General features: G+C 38.2%; 1 protein-coding gene across 4 annotated transcripts in view; it reads left to right on the top strand.

Annotated features, from left to right (window-relative positions):
* Nucleotides 1-21237, top strand: part of Adam28 (ADAM metallopeptidase domain 28) — a 53357-nt gene that overhangs the window by 24454 nt on the left and 7666 nt on the right. For 3 of the 4 annotated variants that reach the window (XM_076930796.1, XM_076930797.1, XM_034499267.2), the window contains exons 13-18: nucleotides 254-343; nucleotides 3073-3268; nucleotides 9144-9246; nucleotides 10898-11057; nucleotides 13541-13621; nucleotides 13944-14022. In XM_076930796.1, the coding sequence (XP_076786911.1) occupies nucleotides 254-343; nucleotides 3073-3268; nucleotides 9144-9246; nucleotides 10898-11057; nucleotides 13541-13621; nucleotides 13944-14022 (709 nt within the window). Of the gene's footprint in view, nucleotides 1-253; nucleotides 344-3072; nucleotides 3269-9143; nucleotides 9247-10897; nucleotides 11058-13540; nucleotides 13622-13943; nucleotides 14027-21237 lie in introns of all 4 variants that reach the window. The other variant, XR_013109292.1, reaches the window with a different exon arrangement.

Here is a 21237-nt window from a genome sequence, read left to right on the forward strand (position 1 = left end):
GGAATATGTTTGCTTAAAAGGATAAAAAGAATATGTCTGTTAAAATATATGTAAGAACAAGTTAGAAAAAAATTAACCCACCAGCTGCTCAGACTCTTTCTAATAATGTCTTGGTTTATCCTTATTGTGCTGAGGAGAATTTTAAATGATACAAAGTAATGGGTATACCTGACAAATAATCTATATTATGAATTGTACTAAAATAATACCCGGTTTCATCTGTGAAATATCATCTGTGGTTGATATTTCCTAGGAATGTACCAACAAATGCTGTGATGCAAAAACCTGTAAAATTAAAGCAGGTTTCCAGTGTGCCCTGGGAGAATGCTGTGAGAAATGCCAAGTAAGATTCAGATGTTTCATTTTTTTATAATTATGATTATTTGTCTATGTTAATGGTCCAGTGATTATGTTAAGTCAAACAGGCAGGGCAGTGTTTTCCTTCTTTGAAAATAAAGACTCAATCACTAACTAATTACAAATTCAGCCAGATATCCAAAAATACAAATAAGATATTATTTCATTTTCTTTTGAGTGAATGGTAAGTCTTAGGGCAAAAATTGTGAAAAATAGGATGTCTCCTGTTGCAGGAGATATTAGAAAAAAATGATTCGTCTGGCTAGCTCCTGGCCTGGCCACCATGTTCCCACTCTGAGTTCCCGAACTAAAGGTGATACTGGCTGGCCAGTGGCACCAGCCTGGGACCCACGAGACACTGGCATGGCTGTTGACTCCACCGATCAGCTCCATGGCCTCTATGACTCTAGGCGTGGCTCTTGGACCAACTCTGCCATATCCATGTGGTAGATATAACAATTCCCAGTACCTGGTAGAAAAAAGACTCTTAATGCTTAAAGATTAACCAAATAGACTTATATATCAGCAAATATTCAATCCACAAGATGCCCACACAATTAGAGTTGTTATCCCAATTACCTAACCTTGATATAAATAGCTACTTGAGACTGCTAGAGACAGGAGGGTGACATCCGCAGCCATCTTGCCTCTCTGTCACCCCCTCTCTTCTTCTTTATCCTCTCTCTCCCCCAAACTTTTCCACTCCACCTCCCCTTCTACTGCCCAATCACCAACTCTAGCCTTTACTTTACAAATTAAGGTGGGCAGAAGGTTCCCAAGAAGTCACCTGTATACTGATTCACTCCTTGTCTGCAGCAACCTCCCAGGAAAGCAGAATTCGCATCAAAATACAGAACCAGGGCTAAGGCAGTCTCCTATTAGTGACAGCCAGGATAAACCATGAGAGCATTATACCAACTGAATGAAAAGAGAGTCATTGAGACAAATGCTGCATAATCTCTTGTAAATAAAGACTCTAAAAACATTGACTTTGGGCTGGGTATGTGATTCAGCTGGCAGAGTGCTTGTCTAGTATAAACCAGCAATGGTGGCTCATGCCTTTAATCTCAGCATTCAGGAGGTGGAGAGAAGGGGATCGGAAGTTCAGAATCTTCACTGGCTATGTAAAGGATTCAAGGCCAGCGTGGAATACATCAGACTTCATTTAACAAAAGAGTTGACTGTGCAGATACAGAGTAAAGCCACAGTTATCAGTGGTGGGAAAATGAGGGGCTGTTGGCTAAGGGATATCAACAGGCAGTTACATGGGATTAGTGGAGCTGGAGGTTTAGTGTGCAGCAGGCACATGTTGTGAAAATAGTGGACACTGTAGTGGAAGTCTGCTAAGAGTGGATTTCAGATGTTCTCTCTATAAGCATATACATACGTGCACAAAGGTAAATATATGAGATTAATATTAATTTGCTGACCATAATAATTGTTTCACTATAGAGATATGCACACACACACACACCAAAATGCCACATTGTTCACCTTAAATTCATACAGTATAATCTTTGTGAAATAAAAAATGTGGTCAGTATTTAACAGATAAACCAACATGAACAAACATGGCTCAAGGCAAGCCATTGGGAGTTTCTCTTTCTGCTGCTTCTCATACCACAGGGCATCCCTAGACCACATCATATTGCACCTGCTTGTATTGGTGGATCTGTTAGAAAAGTATTTTAAATTGACTGGAGCTTTTCCTGTCTTCAAACATGGCCCAAATTCACAAGCACATTATTTAAATCTAAATCCAAGCACTTGTCCTCACTACATGGAGGAAAAAGAAACAGAGATCTACACTGGAGAGATCAGAGGGCACTTTACATGAAACATTTTTGCTTACTGGAAAACAGAATTTAGATTTAGACACCCAAAGACAGAATGTCTAAATGATAAGAGAGGGTTCGAGGGACTCTGTGTGGTTTGTTTTAAGAGAACCAAGCTGGCTGGACCCGTGGGAATTACGTTTGGAGGGTTGGTAAACTCTGGCTACAGTTTTGGTCTGATCCTGTAACTGATATTAAAACAGTGGAAGTTGTTTGGTGCATGCGGTCTGCGCCTACTCACACAGCTAGCAAAGGATGGGCCTCCTTTGATTTGCTGAAGTGGAAGAGGAGTTTGTTTTAGTCGAGGTTTTTCTAAGGAAATAAGGGCAAAATTTATGGTACTGTTGCAACAGAATTCATATAGCAAGACAGTACTTGGCTATTTCTTTTTTTCACAATATAACATTCCATAACAAGAGCTGACAAGAAATGCCCTACTCTGTGATGAAAAGAACAGAGGAAACTCGACGCCTGGGAAAGTCTTGAGGTATGCGGATCTGATGTTTGCAGATCTGTCTCCCTTTCACTTCACTAGCGAATCCTGAAGTTACAGACTTAAATCTTGTAAATCATGACAAAGAAGCACTCAACAAAGGGAGAGATACAACTCCCTGCATGCCATCTGAGACATTGCCCAGTGTGCCTCTTATATTCCTATGTTGCTTTAGTGTTCATATTGCAAATTCAAAAATTAATTGTTTGAAGACTCAGAGTATTGGCCCAACATCAACACAAGTGACATGACCTAGATGTAGTGCAAAAGTGAATCACAGTAAAATTATGCCATAGCCCAGAAGACTAAATGGTTTGTTTGTGTTAATCTAAGGAGTCAGGGCAAAAGGAAGGGTGACACATACTCTCTATTTCTGCTTCCTTGCAGCTTAAAAAGCCTGGGGTTGTGTGCAGAGCAGCAAAAGATGAGTGTGATCTGCCTGAAATGTGTGATGGTAAATCCAGCCACTGCCCAGTTGACAGATTCAGAGTCAATGGCTTCCCTTGCCAAAATGGGCATGGCTACTGCTTGGAGGGCAGCTGTCCCACCCTGCAGCAGCAGTGCACAAATATGTGGGGCCCAGGTAAGGATCTGGATTTGTTACTTCTTTTACTGTGACAAAATGCCCAAACAAAGGAACTTAAGATGAGGGTTAATTTTGGCTCCTGGTTCCAGAGGAAGTCCTTCAGGAAGGGGAAGTCAAGGAGGCAGTTGGCTATATTATATCCCCAATCAGGAAGCAGAAGAAGATGAAATCCAGGATCAGTTCAGCTTTTCTTTTTTTTATTCAGTCTGGGAATACAGCTCATAGATGATGTCACCCAGACTCAAGGTGGGTTTTTCCTCCTTAGTCAAATGTCTGGAAACATCCTCATACATAAACCTAGAAGTGAGTTTCCATGGTGATCCCAACACTCATCAGGTTAATGAGGATGAGTATCACAGGGACAAAATCCCCTCTATGTCTACATCAGCCCAGTAACAGAGTTTGACTTTGGCCAAAGAACCAAGCTATCCCATTCCTCCTAGAAACTGTGTCACTTCTCAAAATTATAAATAAGTTCCTCTAACATATTTAATTAGAGTTTTTATACATGAGTACACTGTATTTACATCAAGTTTACCTCTTCTTTTATCTAACTCCACTCTCACTCTCAACTCCTATTATTCCTAAACTCCCCTACACACACACACACACACACACACACACTCACTCACTCACTCACACAACCTATTGAGTCCATTTAGTGTTGCTCATATATACACATGTTTAGGGTTAACCACTTGGTATTGCATAACTTATCTGGGTGCTCATAAAGTGATGAAAACTGATTCTCCCTCCCTCCACAGCCATTGGCTCCTATAACTTTTTCATCTATGGGTGGGGTCTTGTGGATTCTCCTATTTCCACTGTGTGTTGAATGATGTGATCATAATGCAGGTCTTATATAGGCCATGAGGTTGTTGAGATTTCATGGGGTCATAGCTAGAAGACACTGTCTTGCAGCAGACATCTCAGTCCTCTGGCTCTTATATTTTTCTGCCCTCTTTTTTCATAATGTTCCTGGAGCTGAGGTGTAGGAACTGTGTTGTAGATGTGTTAAGGATAGGGACCCCATGGTCATTGTCTTAGTCAGGGTTTCTATTCCTGCACAAAACATCATTACCAAGAAGTAAGTTGGAGAGGAAATGGTTTATTCAGCTTACACTTCCACATTGCTGTTCATCACCAAAGACAGTCAGGACAAGAACTCATACAGGGCAGGAACTTGGAGGCAAAAGCTGATGCAGAGGCCATGGAGAGGTACTGCTTACTGGCTTGCTTTCCCTGGCTTGCTCAGCTTGCTTTCTTATAGAACCCAGGTCTATAAGACCTGGTAAGCCCAGGGATGGTACCATTCACTACAGGCTAGACCCTCCCTCCTTGATCACTAATTGAGAAAATGCCCTACAGCTGGATCTTATGGAGGCATTTCCTCAAGGGAGGTTCCTTTCTCTGTGATAACTCCAGTTTGTGTCAACTTGTCACATAAAACCAGCCAGTACAGTCATGCATTCTCTACACTTTGACAATATAACTTGGATCTCTGTAGTAGCCTCTGTCTGCTGCAAAAAAATATTTTTGAAAGCTTCATTGATAAGGAGACTCAAGCTATGGTTGTTAATGGGTATAAGGATAAGTGTTTAGAATAGAGTTAGATACTGTGCAAAAAAATATTTTTGAAAGCTTCATTGGTAAGGAGACTCAAGCTATGGTTGTTAATGGGTATAAGGATAAGTGTTTAGAATAGAGTTAGATACTGGATTGATTTAGAAGAAATGATAATAGTAATTTCTTCTCTAGCATCTATGACCTTTCCAGTTACAAACTATTGGTAGCACCAGGCATGAATTCCCTTGTATTGAACAAGCTATTAAGTCTAATTAGATATTGCTGGTTATCTTCAAGATATAAGTGCCATTAGTGCACCATTGGAGAAATCATGTTGAGTTGGTCATTATCGTGGTCGAAGGAACAACAGCCAGCTCCCTTGGCAGCTTGCAAAGTCCCTTCTGATGCTTCTGAGGGAAGGGTTCTAGGTCACAGGGACACATGTTGTATAATATCACTTAAGAATGTGCCCAGAATCCATAGAGTATTTATGAAATACCCTAGTGACCAGTAGCAGAAAATTCTCTTGGAGTTGTAGCTCAGAGGATATCCTATGGGATCCCTTCAGTATTACAGACTATTGCCACTACCTTTGGTTGCCTCCCAGAACTTGAAAGTAAGACCTATTGCTGAGGATTCCATACACTTCAGACACAGGGACTGGAGAAATCAACTTGGATGAGGGAATTTTTAAGGCTAAAAAATTTAAACATAGCAGATAAAGACAAAAGTTTACTTTCAGGTTGATAACTTTTTATCTTAACATCTGTGATGCACTCATTGTTTGAGACATACTTTTCAAAAGTCATTTTTATCTCAAATTCAAGTTTTTCTGTGCACACAGGAGTGACAGTAGTGTTGGTGGATGGGCCATAAACCCAGATGGGAGACAAATTAATAAAGACCCTGTAGAATGCAGAATAGCAGTGAAGAAGCTAGTGAGATTTCCATGGTTGTTTCTGTTCACTGAAAGTTTAGTGGCCTCACTAAGGAAATCATAACACAGGCAGCTGAAAATATTAAGCTAAATCCAAACTGTATTCAAAAGCTCAATCAAAAAGTCAACTTTAGAGTGTACAAGTGTGCTCACTTCTGTGTGAAATCTATAAAGGTATTGAACTCCTGGAAGGAAATAGTAGCAAACTGCTTATCAAGGTATAGGTAGGAAATAAAGAGCCATTGGTCCAAGGTTACAGAATTCTGCAAAATAAAAAAAAAGAACAGTATTTAAAAAGAAAACTATTATTCGTACTTTCTGGATGGTGTGTGTACACTGCAATGGATTGAATTTCTGTGGTCTCTTGCTTCATGCTTCCAAACTTCTAGTTAAATGGCACAGAGAATATTTATTCAAAAATAAATGAAGCTACATATTCCTAATAATATTTCAAAAGCATCATTGCATGAGTGAAACCTCTCATAATGCCTGAAAAATATATTCAATAAAAACTGAGGAGAGAAGTAAAAAAGAAAATCCGTTATCTACAAAATACCTAGAAAGCAAGACACCTCCAGACCTTCTAATTGATCCTGGATAAGCTCTTTTATACCCAACAAGTATAGACTAAGACACATTCCAAAAAACAACGCCTTTGAGCAATCCAGAGGTACCCAGATGTGCTGGAGTCTAGAGACAGTGATCCTGTTCACACTTATGGGAGCTGGTATTCTAAACTAAAGTCAATAACAAAACTGGTTCTGTTGGTTAACTCATGTATTCCTTGCCCAGCTTTACCACAGGACAGTCTCAGCTTGCCAGCCACCCAGGTAATGAAATGGAGACTTTTTAATAATTATGAAATCTTGGCTTTAGCTTGGCAGACTCTTTTTAAAAAAAAATTATTTTTATTGAATAGTTTCTTTATTTACATTTCAAATGTTATCCCCTTTTCCTATCCCAACCCATTCATCCTCCCCTGCTTCTATGAGGGTGTTCACCCACCCACTCACCCACCAACTCTTGCCTTCCCCTAAACTGGGGCATCGAAGCTTGGCAGACTCTTAACTAGCTCATCTAAGTAAACTCGACCATCTAGCTCTATTGTACCATGCAGCTTGCTAGCTACCTTTCACTAAGTCCCGGCACCTGTTTCTTCCTCCACGGCTCTCTGGCTAACCTCTCACCTCTGACTCTTTCCCAGAGTTCCTGTTTCTGCCTGGAAGTTTGCCTATCTTCTGCTTTGCTATACATCATTCGTCTCTTTATTAAAACAATAAGAAGGTGATGGAGAAGATGTTTGCAAAACATTGAGACAAGTGCCCAGATGTGCTGGACACAAAGACAACCTTTACACAGTACACAAGAGATTATCCCAGCATAGTTTTCTTAGATGACAGCAATCCAAGGAAAGAAAATCCTACACGCCTAAGTGAAGCTCAACATGCCCTGTTTATTACGCAGTAACACACAGAATGGTTATGTTTATTAATAGATTGGTTATGAAAGGATGGTTATGGTATTAATTTCTCCTGTCTGACTCTATTCCAAATCTTGTAACCTCCTTATCCAGGGACGTAGTATGTTTTATCCATAGTTTTTTTTCAGTGCTTGACTTTAATTGATATCAAAATTATTCATTGAATTAATATGGAGTGTACTTATTAGATATTGAATGGATAAGACCATTAAATTGTTCATTCAAAGGTAGCCACCATAGAATATGAGAAAAGCAGATGTCTTCAAATTCCAAATACTGTGATTCACAAATGATTATATTTATTTTAAATTAATCTGAAAAAGTTTATAACATGATTTCATAATTAAAAAAGCACAGTTTTAGCCTCCAAGACAATCCTGCAAATTGAAGCTCATGGTACCAAAATATGTGATTATGATATAAGCAGATATTTCACAATAGTAAAGAAATAAAACTGCTCAATTAATAAAGACTAAAACCATCTTCACTCAATAGCTCTACAAGGAGTAGTAATTAACCTTTAACCTTCTACATTTATGACCCAGCAAAGAGTTGTGGCAGGCATTAAGAAAGATGTAACAGAATTCTGCAAGGAGAGATGAGAAGGGGGGATAAATTTGGGGTGTAAATAAATGAAATAATTAATTAATAATAAAAAGAAAGATGGGACAGAAAGGTCACTTAACATCCCACATTGCTTGCAAAATATGGAAATGTTGACAGGGACAGAGATTTGGAAAACTAGACCACAGCCAAAGACACTGCTTTGCCCTTCTTTACCTTAGCCACTGAATTCAGAAACAATTATCAGTGAGAATTTTTCTTCCAACACTGTTTTACATGGCAATGAATAATTGAAGAGGAATTTAAAAATCAAAGAATAAAGATAGATCAAACAATTGAAAGTTCATTAACCTATTATCAGCCCCTCTTCTCTTGTACTGTAGGGTGTTTAAAGTCTGTGGAAAGCACAGGGATGTTACTGGTTGAGGGAAGATAGTGATGAAGGTGACAGTGGGCATAAGACAGATACTTTCAAAAACTATTAGAATTAGTCACTCAGAAGTTAGGAATTTTGATTATAATGCTTCCTTTGGTTATACATGAAATTATTTGCTTTCAGTATATATCTGTTTTGTTAAAATAAGGAATTAATATGTTCCTAAGATCCAAATAATTCAGAAAATATAGTCACAAGTACTTTTATCATCTTAAATATCAAAAAATGAAATTCATTAAAAATGTTGCAATATTATATAATTTTTCTTGAATAAAAAACAATCTTTATAAATATTAGCTTGTTTTTTTGTTAATTACCCATCAAATGTTTAGCCAAAGTTTGCCAGTGTATAAGAGTTATTCATCATTGAGTGGGGCAGCTTAGATTCAGGGTTTGAGGGCTTGACTTGGGGAGAAATGGGTATAACTGACTTCTGTATCTTCCTGTGTGACTCAAAGATAATCTTCATTTCCTTATTGATAATCTGAGACAACAGGAAGAATGGCTAATATTTATCACCTACATACTACTGAATAGGCCTGGTTCTCAGTGAGATGTCTCATCAAACCTATGAGTTACACTGTTGTGGTGTAGGCCATAATGACCAGCAGTTATGTGTTTATGTATTTAAAGTATGTATGAAACTGTAAATGAACTTTATGTTTGGGGTTGGCCCCTATTCTGTAGCTATCACAAGGTTTATTTGAAAATACCTCAAAGTATAAAAAGATTTGCAACTCAAAACCTTTCCAATCTCAATGATTTTGGGCAAGAAATATTCAATCTGTACTTTTAATTCTAACTTTATGTTTTATTAATACTTCATATCATTATATTTTCTATCTATTATCTCTTCAAATATGCCACTTTCATCTGTGCCTGATCTCAGGAACCAAGGTTGCAAATATATCATGTTACAAGCAGAATGAAGGTGGGACAAAGTACGGATACTGTCACGTGGAGAATGGCACACACATGCCCTGCAAAGTGAAGTAAGTGGTTGTATTGTTTAAATCTTTTCTCCATAATCCCCACCAGGACAATGGCACATTTTCTCCCATGTATGCTGTCATATTCTAGTTCAAAAGAAAGTGACTTCTAGGCTAGGTAGATAGTTCAGAGGTTAATAGCACTAGCTGATACCACAGAGGACTTGGGTTCAATTCCCAGCACCCACGTGAAGGTTTCTAACCACCTATAATTCCAGGGGAACTGAAGCCCTCTTCCATCTTTCCTCAGGGACCTGGCATGCAGGTGGTACACATACATACATGCAGACAAAACAGTCATACATACACAATAAATACATCTAAAAACATTTGAAAAGAATGGACGTACTTTAGGTACTTTTTTCAAGCTAGTGCTTTTCATTATGAGTTTCTGGGTAGAAATATTTTTATCTATACAGAAAACAACCACTACAGGACATATATAATTATATTTAAATTTATCATGAGATTTGCATGATAAAGATTATAGCAAGAAAAGTGAACAATTCACCCAAAGAACTCATTTTAATTTCAGTATTGACATCTTGAAAAAAAAAAAGGATAAAAGCCACACCAGATGAACTTGAGATTTTTGAAAACATATTTTTTTATTCTGTAACTTTAAGACAACCTTTAAAATTCAACTTAAATATGTTACTTTATTCATTCATTTTATATACATATATTAGGGTGTGAATGAAACAGTTATGGAAAAGGAACTACACAGGGTTCAGCCAAGCAATACATGAGGTGTGTGCAGGAAGGTAGTAGGGCCGGTCCATCCCTCCTCTGTAGCATTCGAGTATCATATTAGCCTTTTATAACTGTGTTAACAGCAGATAATGAGTGTAACATTTGTCTCAGACATTTGTCTCTCTTCAGTCCCCACGTAGTCACCAAGTAGCCATTGTCTGTGGTGGGCATTTATCTCCACATTTTCTACGTCCAGTACCTCCTTACAATTTTGCTATGAATCATTGTCTGATTCTTGACAAGCACGCAGCAGAGTGTGGAATAGCTGTGCCTTCCTGATTTAGCACTCATATCTTCTCTAACCATGAGTAATAGCAGCACAGTCTCATTCTCTCCCTTCTAGACTCACATACAGCAATTGACTATGGTTTCACTGGCTTTGGCTTTTCTTACATTTTGTGCTGGTCGGCTGATGGCTTCTCTGCATGTTGATCAGTTTAATCTGCAGGGTCAGAGGGAGAACTCTGAGTGCCATACTTAATGCTTTGAAATGTCAACAGACCTCTGGCTTTGTGCAGACCGCTCTCTTGTGGAAAATTGAGCAATTTAACTTTCAGACCTTATCTGAGGGAAGTAAACCAATAAAAAATAGACAACTTTCAAGACACCTTTGTAAGGTCAAGGATCTGCCCTTTGAGCATATTCTAGCTCCATCCCAATTGGGATCCCAAACGTAGCCAATTGGCAAAAAAAATATTTGTAAAGGATCTATACTTGAGAAACAACATATTTCGCTAATATCTGAGTCTCCTATTAATGCAGAATAAGGACAGTGCATGGGTACAACTAGAAGCTATAGGGGAGATATTATTTATTAAATAGCCAATGTTGGTTTGCATTTGTGTAAAACTGAAATTTGGATCCTGGGATAAAGTTTGTAATTTGTTGTTGTTGTTTATAGAGATGTCATGTGTGGGAAGTTGTTCTGTGAAGGCGGATCAGGTGATTTGCCCTGGAAAGGACTTACAATATCTTTCCTGACATGTAAATTATTTGACCCTGAAGACATCAGTCAAGGAATAGACATGGTGGCCAATGGAACCAAGTGTGGAAATAACAAGGCAAGTAAAAATTGTGCTTTGACAGTTCATTATCCCACATATGGATCTCGATTTTAGCTCAATGCTGGTTATCACAAATTCTGTAATCATAATCCACATGCTCCTAGGCTGATAAAGGCTGTAGAGGAACAAAAGAGAAAGTTAAAGAGATGGAAACCATTAGGACAACTGTTAACTCACACAGTAGTAAGTTCAGAGATGTAAGAGCCTTCACGGTAAACTTGGTGATGCAATGCTACCACCAAGGGCCAATGCTGTCTCTCCTTGCCTCCTGCCATTTCCAGCTGCTGTTGCACCCACTCATGCCCCATGCTCACCACCCAGCACTGCAGAAGCAAGAAACACAAGGCCATTCCTTGTGGATCTTTTCTTTATTGTTTTTTTTCAAGATTATTTACTTTGTGTATGTGAGTACAATGTCATTGTCAACAGACACACCAGAAGAAGGCATTGGATTCTATTACAGATGGTTATGAACCCCCATGTGATGGTTGAGAATTGAACTTGGGACCTCTGGAAGAGCAGTCAGTGCTTGTAACTGCTGAGCCATCTCTCCAGCCTATGCATCTTTTCATAACAAGAGGATGTTTTCCTCTGAAGCATAATATGGCCACCAACATGACATGAGTTTTCATTGTCAGAGTTTTATCACCCAGTTGCTTGTAGGGTCAACTTGTAGTGTAGTAGTCAGCTGCCCTGACAAATGACAAGGAAGTACCAAAATTGACCTGTTTGTTTAAGCTCACTTATTGGACTAAAGAAGGGCCAGAAAGCACATAGATACCTACCCTATTAATAAAGCCAAGTGTCTATAGTCATCTTCCATGCATGTCAAACCATTCAAATTAACAACCATCTTTGAACTTTACTTCAGTACATTTGGATCTTTACTGTTGAACATTTCCCACTTGTTTTTAACAGAGCATTTTATTCAAATGCAATAATACAAAGGAAGCTCAAATATAAGGAAAGATTGAGAGCAATGCCACACTCCATACCCGTGATCACCTCCTGTCTCCCTTAGAACACCATGTTCACAATATCTTATTGCATTTGATTTACATAAGCTCGCACCCATCCCTTCAATAACATTTAATAAGGGTCCACCATGTCCTTAGGATCACATTATAAAACTTCATAAATATTTGGGTATGGCATCCTATTTTTTATTCCTTGATACTCCAAGATGTATATTAGGGAAATATGATCAGATATACACTATTTTTCTCTCTCCAACTCTCCTAGCATCCTCTCCAACACTTTTTCCTCATTACTTCATTATTATTCCTACTGACCCTCACCACCCTCCTCTTCATGCTCATAGTTGGCAGGATGTAGGAACGTACACAAGAGCATGAAACCTACCAGTGTCACACACTCAAAGAAGATGAATGCCATCATCTCCAGCAGGTATAAATTGTCAATAGCTCTTTAATAAAGGACAAGGCCTGGAGATCATCTCCTGCCTCTGTGCAGAAATTGTGGCTGGCTTGATTTTATATTGGTCTTGTTCAGGCAATTGAACCAACTATACCACTCCTAGACATAAACATGAAAGAAATGTATATCCTACTATAGAGATATCAATAATAAACTCCACTTTATGTACAATAGGTAGGAAATGGAACAAACCTAGATGTCCATCAAGAGATGAATGGCTAAGAAAGATAAGAATGTATACAAAATGGATTATTAGCTGTAAAGAAAAATGAAAGCAGAAGTTTACAGGTGATTGGATAGAACTAAAATAAATTATCCTTAGTGAGGCAATTCGTGCTCAGAAAGACAAACTGTCAATTGCAGTACTTCAAAACTGGTGGGTGCACAATGAATGACAGCTCCTCTGATGACAGCGCAAAGGAGAATGCCATTTACTTCCCATTCATGATAGTTACTGTAGCACCATGTGTGATGTGATTCCAGCACTTAATTTTAGATGTCAGTTACTGTTATGCTTGGTTCTATGATCGTCAATAGCCCTATATGTGAGGAACTGTTAGACTCAATGAAGTACCTATCAGGAAAGAGGCAAAACCATTTTAAGGAGGGCTTTTGAAATAATTTATTATATAGCACAAATTATAGAGTTTGATCTGTCTCTTTCAAAACCTGCTAGTGTTTTCCTAATAAAATGTTTGAATTTGGTCACCGAGAGATGACTCAGTGGTTAAGAGCACATGCTGCTATTCCATAAAACCAATATTTGGGTTCCAACACCCACATAGCTCACAATAACATGTAACGCCATGGAAAATTCCAACAGAGGAAGGGAAAGTCGGCACAAAGCCCACCACTAGTTGAGGTCCCACTGGAATTCAGTAGCTACTGGATGAAAGAATGTCCATTTTCTCTAAAAGCATATCCCCCACCATGTTTGAGGACAGAATTGATGAAAAATTTAAGACTTCAATTCCATCCAATTGTTGACCAGGATGGAATTGTTGGAAATGCTTTATCAAGTTCATGTTTCCACGTCATTTCAGGTATGCATTAATGCAGAGTGTGTGGACATGGAGAAGACATACAAGTCAGCCAACTGCTCCTCGAAGTGCAAGGGGCACGCAGTAAGTTTAGAAAGCTGGCATCTCCCATTTGCTGAGCCTTACACAGTTTTAGAACTGTTGTGATGAAGGGAAAGAATACCTTCAGCACTTAGTGAGCACAGTTCTTACGCTTCTCTGACACTCTGGAGCATACAGCATGGGAAACTGCCTCTGAGCACCCATTACTGACATCCTTGTACATCATTCATATTTCATGTGGGCAGATGAAAATTAGCAGAGCAAGGGTCTCTTTCTTGTCAAAATCAACTTCATATGGAAGAATGGGGCCTTGAAGGGTACACCAAGTCTCATGGTGACATTCACAGCATCCATCTTCCACTAGGTGTGTGACCATGAGCTTCAGTGTCAGTGCAAGGAAGGATGGGCCCCTCCTGACTGCGAGGATTCTGCCACAGTCTTCCGTAGGTAACACTACATATCCGGCCTGAGAAAACTGTCCCTTTATGCCAAGCTCTTTCTATCTGTTTGTATTAGTTCTTTTCCTGCTGCTGTGATTAAAAGTACCAAAGAAAGGTGACTCACTATATGACAGGATTATTTGGGGCCACAGTTTAAGGGTGACATTTCTTATGGGATGATGTCATGGTGGCAGGGGAAGCATGAGACAGCTGGTCACATCGACTCCACAGTCAGAAAACAGACGAATTCTAGTGCTCACCTCTCTGCCCTTTTCATAAATATTATTTTATTACAATTTGTTTCATAGAGTGTATTTTGATTATATTCTACTTCCCAAACTCCTTCTAGACCCTCTCTACCTCCTTCTACCTCCTTACTTACCCTGTTTCATGTTCTCTCTCTCTCTCTCTCTCTCTCTCTCTCTCTCTCTCTCTCTCTCTCTCTCTTCTTTCTCAAAAATCAAAACTAAAGAATAGAGCAAAACAGAAGTAATACAAAACTTCACAGAAACACATGGACTCTATCTTGTGTTGACCAACTGAACATGGAGGTCTGTCCTGGAGTGCAATTAACATACCCAGTGAGACTCCATTTGAGAAAACTGACTTCCTTTTCCTAGCAAGTGTCAATTACAAATAGCTTCTTGGTTAGGAGTGGGACATTGTGTTTATTTTCTCTTATCTCTGCTGGGATTTTGTCTCTTGTGGATTTATTCAGGTCTTGTGCATGCTGTTACATTCTCATTGAGTTCATTTGTGTCTGGATCATGCTGTCTTCCTGGAGTCATCCACTATGGTTATGGTGTGCAATCCATCCCCAAGATCTCTTTTGTAACATTCAAATCAGATTTTCAATACCCTTGCATTGCCAATCTTCAAACAGAAGGCTATTTTCAAACTCGTCGTTTGTAAAACTACTTTAATATATCACATTCTTTTGCTTTCTGTTTTTTTTTCCACTTCCACAGTAGACAAGATATTAGCTAATATTAACTCACGGGATTCCTGAGAATACTACTTGTATTATGATGGCAGTTCTGGGTTCTGTTCTCTGAGTTATTTTCTTGTATTTTGAAGTGTGCTTTTCTGCTCATTCACATACTACCTACAGGTGGGTTATCCTGTTCACTCACATGGTACCTACAGGTGGGCTGTCCTAGTCAGTCACATGCTGCCTACATTTCATTGGACTCTTCTTTGGGATGTGTCATCTTCTTTAGAACAAGGCAGGATGACTGAAACTGGCCAGCATGGCTTTTCCTTGCATTTTGGATTGTTGATGTTCTTACTGACACATCTTTGGGTAGAAGATAAGGCTGTGAGTAGGAAACAGGTCTCCCACTAGGTCATAAAAGAGGAAATGAGCCTGACTGGAAACTTTGGCTCCCACTTGCCATCCATCATGAAGAATATTCCACACAGAGGAGAGAGTTCTATGAATCTTCTTCTTCCTCTTCCTCTTCCTCTTCCTCTTCCTCTTATTCTTCCTCCTCCTCCTCCTCCTCTTCCTCCTCCTCTTCCTCCTCCTCCTATTCTTCTTCTCTTGAGTGCCCTCCTTCAACTCCTTTCTCTGCAGGAATCCAGTTAGTTGTCTGGAGCCAGATAAGACCAGCTTTGGTTACTCGTGTATTAAGCCCCAGTGTGATTCCTGGAGCTTTGTCCCGGGGTTCATGAACCAATATTATTCTATGTTCATAGAGGATGAGAATGGAGACATGGTTAGAAACAGGCCTGAATGAACTATTTGTCCCAAGTTCAATTGCTTTTTAGGAGTTTCAAACACAAGAATAACTTTTAATTTTAATGTTTAGATTTCAACTTTCTCTTTCTATTTTTTTTTCAACTTACTCTTTCTGTTTTTCCAAATTTCTTTACTTTCTATCTCCATGAAGATTCTAAACTCCATTACTTTGTAAGGTTATATGATATTATTATCCAATATATTATTATTTTCAGTTTATCATTATTAGAATGGGGTTGTAGGGTATGGTACATTCAGAACAGAATAAACTATTTAATTAGAAAACTCTTTGATGATTCTGATTTTTACTAAAATAACCTTATACCATGACTTTGCTCTTCCTGAAACCTTTCTTTTTATGTACTTATTAACCTATGGGAGGTGTTTAATCTTACTGGGTTGGTGAAGATTCTACATACAAATTTGTTACTATCCTCATTGGTCCATTCCATAAAGCCCAGAAGAAATATGACACCCAGTGGATCACCAAAACCAGTTCACAAGCACAGAGATATGTTGGGCTGGTATACATAGGCTTCTAGATTTATGGCCTTGGAAAAAGACCTCAAGCTCTACCCTCCAGTGGGTGGAGATTATTGTTTAGCATGGAGAAGAGACAGCACTCTTGGGACCCATTGCCACCATTAATGTCCACGATGCTTGTGGTAAAATTCATACCTAATAAGCAGTTTAGGACAGTAAAATTTGCTAAGCCTATGAGAAATTGTTCAGAAAGACTGTCTTCACTCAACTATCTAAAATATATTAAAAAGCATTTATTTATGTCACTAAGTATTTCTACTTAGGTATGAGACACCATGTGATATTTTGCTACATTTTGCATTATATAACTTTGAAGTCAGTTTAAACACATTTGCTTCTTCAAACATTTAACATTCTTTTTACTGTTACATTTCCTGATTTCTCTTGAAATATTTCAGATTTATTCAGTGAAGTTTGTGAAGTCATGGTGCATGAATTTTTTTAATGAATCATTTTATGTCCACTAATTAGGAACGCAAATATATAATTATTTTTTCAGTTTGATGTACAGCTTTTAAACAGTTAGTTGGATATATGATATTCAAATCACTGCTTTTAATCTGACTCTTATCCTAGCAAAAGTCCCCGAACAGACTTTAGTTTCTATAAACATGTTTGCCATGTTTCAACTTCACTACCCAGTGACTTGCTAACAGACTCTAAAAGCAGAAGTAAAACTAACTTCTTATACACATCAAATGAGCCATATTATATGTGCAAAAAAGTCAACATACTGTATATAAACATTATCAGATAAAGTACATTGAAGAACATTCAACATTTCTGTATGGTAACAGGTGCCAATAAATCCCTTTGCCAGATTTTCAGCTGAACAGTGAAATTCTTTCTATATTATCCCTAGTGTGTAATATACCAGAGCTCATTTGTAGCTGACTACAACATATCTTAGTATCCCTCTGACTCTCCCCATCAGCATCTAACTACCGTCTACATCCCTCTTTTTCTTATGCAATGGCCAAATTTATTCAGTGCATCAGACAATTTATCCTCTGAGGTTAAGAAAAGTCACATGAGTTATGTTCTCTTGAGTTTGAGCTACAATCAATCATAAGGACAAGCTTCATGTGGTGATAACATGCTTTTCATAGAGGCATATAAACAAATAACAAGAGCCAACTGTAATGAATAATCTGAAGTAAACTCACTCACTCCTATCTCTGCACTTGGGAGGGTCACCAAACCACATACCAAAAACAATAACAATTTCATGGTTTTTTGTTTTGTTTTGTTTTGTTTGGTTTGGTTTTTTTTTTTTTTTTTTTTTTTTTTTTTTTTTTTTTTTTTTTTTTTTTTTTGAAAGAAGGTCATAAAACACTTGCCATGTTTTCTTGGACTTTTCTCAGTAGAAGAAGTCTACTGTGGAGGAATTCTAATCCAGCAACCTGGCACTTCTGTCAAGGGATCACATTCCAAGGCCTAAGTCTTTGTGATCTAGCTGTAATGCAGCCAAGACGTTAGTATATACCATAATGGCAAAATTGGTCTCTAGAAGGAAATAGCTCCTTATTATTCTCAAGCTTCAACCACCTCTGCTGACCTGAGCTGAACTACATGAAGTCATGAACAGTCTCACCTCCATGGCACTATGTTCACTGCCTACTTCCTAACACCCAACAAAATGCTGATTTTTCTAGTTATTATTTAGTTAATATAAAGAATGATCACATGATAATCAGAGAACATATTATATGGAGCATATAGTAAAATTTATTGAAGATTACTTTATGGCTTAGCATGCAATCATATGTGTAGATGTTCTGTGTATGAACAGGAAAAGGTATTAGAATGGGCTCTGCACTGTCCCCTCCTGTGCCTATCAATGTTCAGGTTGATCAGTACCATTGCTTGCATATAATCCCAACTAATAGTCTATTTTCTTTGTTATACCAGTTGCTGTGTAGAACTCTTAAAACCAACTGTTCTAAAGGTGTATTTGGGGGTTGGTGATATGGTTCAGCAGTTCAGAGCACTTGCTGTTTTTACGAAGGATGTTGGCTTTGATTCTCAGCACTCACTTGACAGCTCACAACCATCAGTAACTCCAGTTCTAGGGGATCTGTCAAGCTCTCCCGGCCTCTTCAGACACTCCATTCACATGATGCCCATGTATACATGCAATTAAACTCTCATTCATAAATAAAATAATAAAATAAACCTTAGACTGATTTTTTTTTATATTACATCTTGGTACTGTCAGGAACTACCTGATTAGAAACCAAGATATTATTATCTAATGTATACACATTTAGAGTGGTTATGTGTTCTCAATAAATGTGTACGGTCATCATTGGGAACTTGCACTGTCCATTTCTATTGCTTCACACATTTCAAAGTCTACAATTCCCCGAGGACAAGATGGCTGAGACATAATCTTACATGTGTTTGTGTCACTACAACATCTTCACATTTATATTCATCCTTCCTGAGTCTTCTTGAAACTTGCATCCTTTTAAAAAAGTATACAGTATTAAAATCATTACTATCTCATACACCATTGGGTTTAGCTTTACTTTTCAAAGTTAAGCTGGAGAACATATTACTAATATGCTGGGACACAAATCCTCAATTATTTTTGTGTAGTTTCTATGTGTTTTGCCTCATCTAAGCTTCTTTTTTAGTCTTTCTTATTTCATTTTGTGGTATAAACCAACTGGCCATTTTAGTAACTAATCTTTTATTAATTTGGAGGTTATGCATTTTTTATTCTTTTATTAGTTATCCTAAAATTTTCCACTTCTCTTCATTTGCTTGACTAGATTTTGGTTTTAGAGTAGTTGTGGATCCATAGCAACATTGAGTACAATGTGCAAAGGTTCTCTTATGTCCCTGCCCCCCTACTGTAGAGTGGTGCATTTATAGTCAATAAACCTATATTGAGACCAAATTGTCATTCAAAGCACAGTTCCTCTAGGTTTCCCTTATTAATTTGCCCTCTCTGCTTTAGTATGATTCTAAACCACTCCTCCTCTCTTCCTCCTTCTCTTCTTCCTTTTCATTTTTTTGCTGTCAGTCTTAGAGATTGCACCCAGGACCTTGTGCAAGCTAGGCAAGCATTCTCCCACCAAGCTACAACTGAACCTGTTTTCCCAAATCATTTTTCTCTTTGTTTTTTCTTTAAATTGTGTTTATATTAATGTGGTGAAAATTCCACACATTGTATTTTGATTGTATTTATCATCTCTCCCAACCCCTCCCAGCTTCACCTTCCCTACCCTTCCTTCCCTCCCAACCCAATTTCCAGGCATTGTCTTCTTCTCTTCTTTGCCATCTAGTCCATCCTGTGACTGGAGGTAGGGCCTGCCCTAGCGTGTGCTGACCTTCTAGGTATCACACCATTAAAGAAAACTGACTCTCTTTCCTTTGTGTTTGTCTAAATGCTTACTCCCTCATTGATGCCTACAAAGAAAATTTTCCTATGTTTTAGTACTTTCACAGATTGAGAACATTTTTTGTTTTGTAAAGCTTCATGATGTATGCTTATCAAGACCACCATTATTAGCAATAGAAGAAGCTAGTATTGCTGTTTAATTATTTATACCTTAAACTATACATTTACTCTCTGTTTTTTTCCCCCAAGACACAACTTTGTTCTCTCTGATTTGCAGTGTTTGTAAGCATCCCATTCAGGTCCTCTGTGTTCTTAAAATACGTATTATTCTAATGTTAGCTCAAATGCATCCATTCATACCACCATTCCGAAGCTTAGTTGTATCTAGCAGAGATGCCAGTTTTATTTTCCTTTGACTTTACTGAACAATAATTTTATGGAAGTTAAAGAGAATTACATATTTGAATGAACACCATTCTCTTATCTTGAATTCTGGTTTCTGGAGTGTCTACCTCCACCTGTGTGCTATGCCATCACACGTGTAAGCTTTTCTTGCATTTTTAAAACTGTTACTCTTGTGACTGGATTGCTAATCTACACACTAAGAGGAGTGCCTACTCTGTTCTTTAGATGTGTGTACTTTCTGGTCCCTGATGGTTTCAGATGAGTATTAAAAGAAATGGACACATGAGATGGCAACGTATCCAGGTTGAATTTATTGTTTAGGCTGGAGGGTAAAGAACAAATATGAAACAGGAACTGTCTCCATCAGTTTTTTGCTCATGCCTTGGCTCTTTATTTGTCACTGGGAGCAAGGCTATCTCAAGAATTTAATTTCTTTCATTTTCATTCGAAGGCTGGATTTAAAGTGTGTTTTGTTCCTGCTCTGTCATTCTCCTTAGTTTATATCCTCATGTAGGCTCCAGCCTTCACCCTCCTACTACTGCAGGCACCCTTCTTCTCTTCCAAAACCTCCCAGGAAAAAGACATTCAGCCTACCTTCTCTGGAAGGTGTTCATGGATTTCTGTTTTACTTGTTCTTTATTAAACACCAGCACTTCAGTTATCATCAACACTATTTTCATTTTACCAATTCTGTTAGTTTTCTTGTTTCTTTGACAAAATAATTGGTTAAGTTTCTTAAGGAGGGGGGGGGGCTTGTTTTACCTTACAGTTTACAATCCATCATGGTGGGGAAGACTGGGAGAACGAGGTAGCAGGTCACATGACACCTACAGTCAGTCAAGAAGCAGAGAGAAAAAAATGCAGTGTCCAAAGGTTTTTCTGCTCATTCCCTCTTCAACTGAGCCTGGGCCAGCCAATGTTCATGTGGGTCTTCCCTCTTCCCATTCCACTGACACTATGACAGTGAAGGTTAACCATTATATTAGTAGTTGTGAGAAATTTTCCAGGGAGACAGGTTCATTTGGCAAAAGCTGTATAAATTTTGTGACAAATAGAAATGTCAGGGCAGGTTCAAAGGCATTCCATTATAATTCTGTTACATGGGAGCTGGAGGCATGAGGATCCCAGCAAGTTTGAGACTAACCTGAGATATATAATCTGTATAAGGCTGTCCTGGGCT

This window comes from Arvicanthis niloticus, chromosome 3 (assembly GCF_011762505.2).
Source record: "Arvicanthis niloticus isolate mArvNil1 chromosome 3, mArvNil1.pat.X, whole genome shotgun sequence".
Classification (NCBI taxonomy): domain Eukaryota; kingdom Metazoa; phylum Chordata; class Mammalia; order Rodentia; family Muridae; genus Arvicanthis; species Arvicanthis niloticus.